Below are 6,503 nucleotides of genomic sequence, written 5' to 3'. Positions count from 1 at the left end.
TTTCAAAAAATACACACACATATATACAACACATACATTCACATATGATCACCAGTTTACTGAGATTATAAATAAATTATCGCGTTAATGTGTTTGTCTGCTTGTCATCCACTCATTTCATTTCATTACAACTTGATGTCAGGTTGATGCTATGAAGGGTTGTGTTGATGTTATTAACGTATTTTCATATAGATATTTGTAGATCGATATATTTACGTAATGCGGTTTAATGCAATTTAATGTAATATCTATATACTATACATACATATGTTATGTGTAATTAATTTGTGTTCTTACTAAATTTTTCAGACGAAAAGCTAAACGTAATAAAAGGATACAGTTTTTTTAAACAACAATAACACCAACAACAACATCAATATCAAAAACAACATCAACAACATCAATATCAAAAACAACAACATCAGCCAACATCTATGTCAACAACATTAATATCAACAACAACATTAACTACAACAACATCAACAAAAACATCAAAAACAACAACGTCATCACTAACGACAACAACAACATCAACAATATCGTCAACAACAACTACGACGACTTCATCCATTCAGCCAGCCGTCAACAGAAAAAAATTAAGCTCCAAATAAATTAACAAGGCAATGAATGACAACAACATCGCTATACCATCCGCTCTGAAACAACAACAACAACAACAACAACAACGTCATCATCAACGTCAACAACAACAACATCATCATCGTCATCATCACTCCAACAACAATTACGGAAATTGGAATACATACTCCAGTTCAGATGACGGTGGCGTTGATGATGATGATAACGACGATGATGACGTAATAGATGACGATGATGACGATCATTTAAGCGGCGCCGATAATGATGACGAAATTGAGGAAAATGAATATTTAAATGACCGGACGGTGACGTCATTATCATCTCCAACGTCATCAAATAAAGCTCAACATCTCGTTTACAATCAATTCAACAATGGTTAGATCATTTCAAGTGTTTGTTTATTTATTTTTTTTTTTTTACAAACAATTATAAACATGCAAAGATACAAAAACAAACGAATACAAGCAAAAACAAACGAGATAAACATATACAGTAAGTAATACTCCAACCCATCAACCTTCCAATTTACTCTCTCTCTCTCTCTCTCTCTCTCTCCCATTCCCCATCCGTTTTTTTCTGACGGATCGTTCCCACATTAAGCCTCACTCTATAGATGCTTTCTTTCCATTTTAAGACCCCCCACCCATTTTAAGACCCCCACCCATTTTAATGACTAGATTTTCATGACATTTTCAAATTTCTTAATAGGCAGTACCACTGTACAATCAAACCGAAGAAACTTTCAAATGAATAGAGATAACTATGAAATTATCTCTTAAGAGAAACCAAATGTTAAGCAAGAATTAATTATCATCTATGCTATTTCCCTTTTTTACATATTTTCGATTGCAGAAAAATAATTAAAAACACACACACGCGCGCACACACGCACGCACACACACACACACGAATAAAACGCGCACACACGCACACACATATGTACCCACTAGTGTGTTTACATTTGTCTATCATTGCTGATGTATGAGGATGCAGTTTTTGATAATTATTAGATATAACACCCATTGTCCATAGTTTGTTATTTATTTTACCATTCGTTCACTCTTTCATTCATTTAATAGTTTATTCATTTAATTAATTATTCATTTATTTATTAATTCATTCATTCATTTACTCATTAATTCTTTGAATAATTCATTGATTGGTTCAATCATTCATTCGTTCGCTCATTCACCCGTAGATCCACAACCTCTTAGTCTGTTAACTCGACATCAACAGCTGCTGCAACAACAACGCGTTCAGCAGCGTTTGCAGCAGCAGCAACAGCAGCAACAACAGCAACAACAACAATATCGTTACAACAACAACAACGACAAAACCATCGGCAATTACACGCCAACAAACTATTCAACGTCATCAACGATGTTTTCAAACGTGACGTCACCACCACCACCACCACTTCCATTGACCACAACGACATCGTCATCATCAACAACGACCGCAGCAAAATATCCAGGCAGCTACTTTCAAAAACCGAAAAAAGTCATAACCACAAACATCGATGACGATCCTGATGACGATGATGACCTACTTTCGGTGCAGCACGTGACCTCGGCGAGCAGCGGTTTCCGCTCAGAAGAGAGCGCTTCCGGCAAACGCCGGAAAAAGAAAAATCGCATCAAAGATGGCCGACGAAATCACGACAGTGACGTCATTGATGGGAGTAGTGATGGGTACTATTCGAAAATTTCTGAAAACGGTTTGATCTTCTTTTTTTTTATTATTATTATTCTTATTCTTATTCATATTTTTTCCACGTTTCCTCTTTGTTTATTGTTATTATTATTATAGCGAACAACTTTTTCTATAGAAAGTTTAATTTTTTTGAAATATGAAATAAATCATTCTGTGGTTGAACTCCCACTGGATCCAGTGAGGACTGGCTCTTTCTTTTTTTGGGAGAAATGTTTTTAAAATGTAAAACGGATTAAATAAAAACTGAATGAATGAATGAATGAATGAATGAATGAGTGAATGAATAAATGAATGAATGAATGAATGAATGAATGAATGAATGAATGAATGAATGAATGAATGAATGAATGAATGATCAAACGAACGAACGAATTTATGAACAAACAAACGAATGAATGAATTCTTTTATACATATGAATATGAATACATATGAATTTACAAAAAATGACGTTGGAGATGACGACGATGATGATGACGATAACATGTTTTAAAACTTTCTGTCCATTCGTCCACTCGTGCATTCATTATTTACGCTCAATCACTTCAACAGACTATCAATCAATTAATCAACCTCAGCTCATCTATCAATCAATCATTCTTCCTTCCTTTCCTTCATTCTTTTATTCTTTCTTTTTGTCCTGATTTATTCGATCAATCTATCTTTTACTTGTTCATCTAATTCATTTGTTTATTATTTATTTTTATTATTTCTTTATTGTTTTTTTAAAATTAGTAATAAGATTTAACGTCTCTACGAGTATTATTAATTCATCATACGTTCAACCATTCGGTTTTCCATTCTTACTTTTAGTTCTTTGTTTCTATTTCTCTTTTTTCCATTTATTTTTATTTCTTTGCTTCCATCATTTAGTATTTTGTTTCCATCTCATTTTGTTACTCGTATTCACGTGTGTAACTTTTTAACTTTTTTCCAACACTCATCTATCATCTCTCTCTCTCTCTCTCTCTCTCTCTCTCTCTCTCTCTTTCTCTCTTTCTCTCTTGCTCGCACACGCACACGCAGACAAACATACACACAGACAAACACACAAACAAACAAACACAAACACACACACGAAAGATGATTAGATTAGACCGGAGTCATTAAGAAAATTTAAATTAAAATAATTAGAATTGATCGTACGGGCTTTATACGTTTTAATCATCGCCAGTGTCCTAATTGATGTCGTTGAAGTAATTGATGTAATCACCGTAATCGTAATTGATGTAATCGTCGTAATGCTTGCATTGCTGTAATGTAATGATGCGATGTGTTTTTTTGACTTTCGGCTTAACGCCTTCACTGTTATCCGCATCGACCTTGTTTATTGTTATCTGAGTATATATTATTATTATTATTATTATTATTATTATTATTATTATTATTATTATTATTATTAATTCAGTGTGTAATTAATTCACCACACAAGATATGCTGTGATAGGAACGATACATGAACAATTTTTATATCATTTTTTTTTATAATACTCGTATGTAAATGATGAGCATGGATGACTATAAACATTTTGTATATTTGTGATAATTGATCTTATATTTCGAGGTTTGACGATAATAAAAAGAGCTCCCATTATTATTATGTTATTGTAACTCTATTCCATTCTTTCCATTCTGCACTCTATTGACACTCCTCAGAGGATTGTACTGTGATTAAATGCTTCGTTGAACCAATAACTTCTTTTTAACTCTTTCCTGAAATATTTTTTCTGGAACAATTTGCTTCAATCTTGTTGGAAGATCATTCCATATCTTGGGCAGAGCAATCTGCACACATCTCTCACCCAGTTTTGCCCTGGTCCTAGGAATTACCATCATTTCTGACAAAACCGAAGCAGTAGGTACAGTTATATGGTACTGTATATAAAATATATGGTTTTGTAATCAAGGTAGTTTTGTATGTCGTGTGATAACGCTTTTGGTGTGATATTGTAACTAATGGCTGTTTAAACTACGAAAATTTTTAAATTTAGAGTTGGGAAATACCTCTTTCATTATTTACCTATCATTCATTATCGCTAACAAAGCTTCTAAAACATGTGGAAACATTTTGTATGTATGTGTTTGTGTGTTTGTATGTGTTTGTGTGTGTGTGTGTTTGTATATGTGTGTGTTTGTATATGTGTGTGTTTGTGTAAAGATGTGTTGGTGCGTAGGTATGTCTGCTTGTAAGTTTGTATGTGAGTATGTATCTGATAGTGTGTATGCATATATGTATATATGTTTGTGTATGTGTGTTTGTGTGTGTTTTTTTGTGTGTGTGTGTGTACGTGTGCGTGTGTTGTTGGTCAATAGAAAAAGAAATTGATTGGGCTGTTTTGGTAATGGAAATTTATGTGCAAGCTTTTTTCGATTTGCCGATGTTGTTGTTGTCTTGCTGACGTTGTTGTTGTTGATTTTGTTGTAGTAGTTGTTGATGTTGTTGATGTAGTTGTTGTTGTTGGTGTTGTGTGTTTGTTTTTTTCTCGTTAATGATTACAATATATTTTTTGCGCTCTTAGAAAAAGTATGCCCATAATTAAGTTTGAAATGGGATGACGAAGACGACGACGACGAAGACGATGATGTAATGAATGAAAATTGAACGAAAATCTCTATTGTCGTTTTTGATAGAGGAACAATTTGACGTCATTTTGTTGTCTCCATCATCGTCATCGTCACCATCATCATCACCATAATCTTCATCATCACCATCATCATTATCAACATCACTATCATAACCTTTTTCACATTCATGGTAACTTTTACTATCGTAATAATCATCAGCCAGCAACATCAGCCAACAACATCTTTTTTACGAGTGTAACATAATTGTTGAGATAGAAAAAATGTTTGTATAGTTTTTATTTTATTGGCACTTTGTATTCGTGTTTTGTATTCTTATTTGTATTTGCATGTTTTTTTGTACAAGTTGTACACGCACATATTTGCGCGTACATACATGATAAGCAATTATAATTTGCGCTATATAAATACAATATTTGATTTTATACATACATACATACATACATACATACATACATACATACATACATACATACATACATACATACATACATACATACATACATACATACATACATACATACATACATACATACATACATACATACATACACAAACACACACGCACGCACACAGACAAACGCACACATACAAACACAAACATACTATCGTAAAACTCTAGGATGGCTGAAACGTTCGCAAGACGTTTTCAATATTGGATTATGATATGATGATGACGCGCGTGGAATGAGTAAAAGTGAACAAACATTACGATGATGACGATGATGGTTGTGATAGTCATCGTCATCATCGTCGTCATCATCATCATCATTATCACTTCTGCATGTACTTCAATTAAAATCATGCTCCCAATTATAATCATTGCCACCATAATGATTGTTGCCATCACAATCACCATCATTATCATCGTCTTCATCATTATCCTCCTCCTCATCATTATCATTCTCATCATCATCCTTATCATCATCATCATCGAATGTTTTAACCCTGGTTGTACTTTATGTTGAAAACGCGTTTATTAGCACCATTACAAACATATAACCATCGTCATCATCAACATCATCATCATCATCATCACTACACTCACGATCGTCATCATCATCGTCGTCGTCGTTATCATCATCGTCATCATCATTATCAAGATTTTTCTAGTTGCACAGAAGCAAACGCTATGTATGCATACAATATGCTCGAACACTATTATGATGAAATTTTTTTTTGTATACATAAATACAATTTTTATGTATGTGTTGTTTTTTTGTTTGTTTGTATGAATGTTTGTGTATATATATATATATATATATATATATATATATTCATGTATGTGTGTATGTATGTGTGTATGTATGTGTGTTTGTATGTGTGTATGTATGTGTGTTTGTATGTATGTATCCAGCAAGTAAATTCCACAAAATGGAAACGGAGAATGTTGTTAGAGTCACAGAGAAGGAAACATTGGAAACAAATTTTGTCAAATGATGAAAAACTCTTGAAGACATTATTATGACATTTTCCGGATTGCAAACTGACAACCAGCAAAATGTTAATTTCCAAAAAAGATACAGTGTCACGTTTTGTATCTGATGCAACAGATAACGGATGATTTGTATAGAGTTGTATGTATTTGTATAGTTTTTGTATATTTGTTC

The 6,503-nt window shown here is 33.0% G+C and overlaps 1 protein-coding gene across 1 annotated transcript; it reads left to right on the top strand.

The window, feature by feature from the left end:
- Positions 1-1,034: 1,034 nt before the first annotated feature.
- On the top strand, positions 1,035-2,532 carry HELRODRAFT_173665 (hypothetical protein; the record flags this gene model as incomplete). The annotated part of the gene is made up of 3 exons (XM_009020274.1): positions 1,035-1,092; positions 2,063-2,317; positions 2,429-2,532. 3 exons carry the CDS (start codon positions 1,035-1,037, stop codon positions 2,530-2,532), a joined length of 417 nt encoding a protein of 138 aa, XP_009018522.1.
- Between the last annotated feature and the right edge of the window lie 3,971 nt (positions 2,533-6,503).

This window comes from Helobdella robusta (genome assembly GCF_000326865.2).
Source record: "Helobdella robusta unplaced genomic scaffold HELROscaffold_27, whole genome shotgun sequence".
Taxonomy (NCBI): domain Eukaryota; kingdom Metazoa; phylum Annelida; class Clitellata; order Rhynchobdellida; family Glossiphoniidae; genus Helobdella; species Helobdella robusta.
This window is presented reverse-complemented; position numbering and strand designations above follow the sequence as displayed.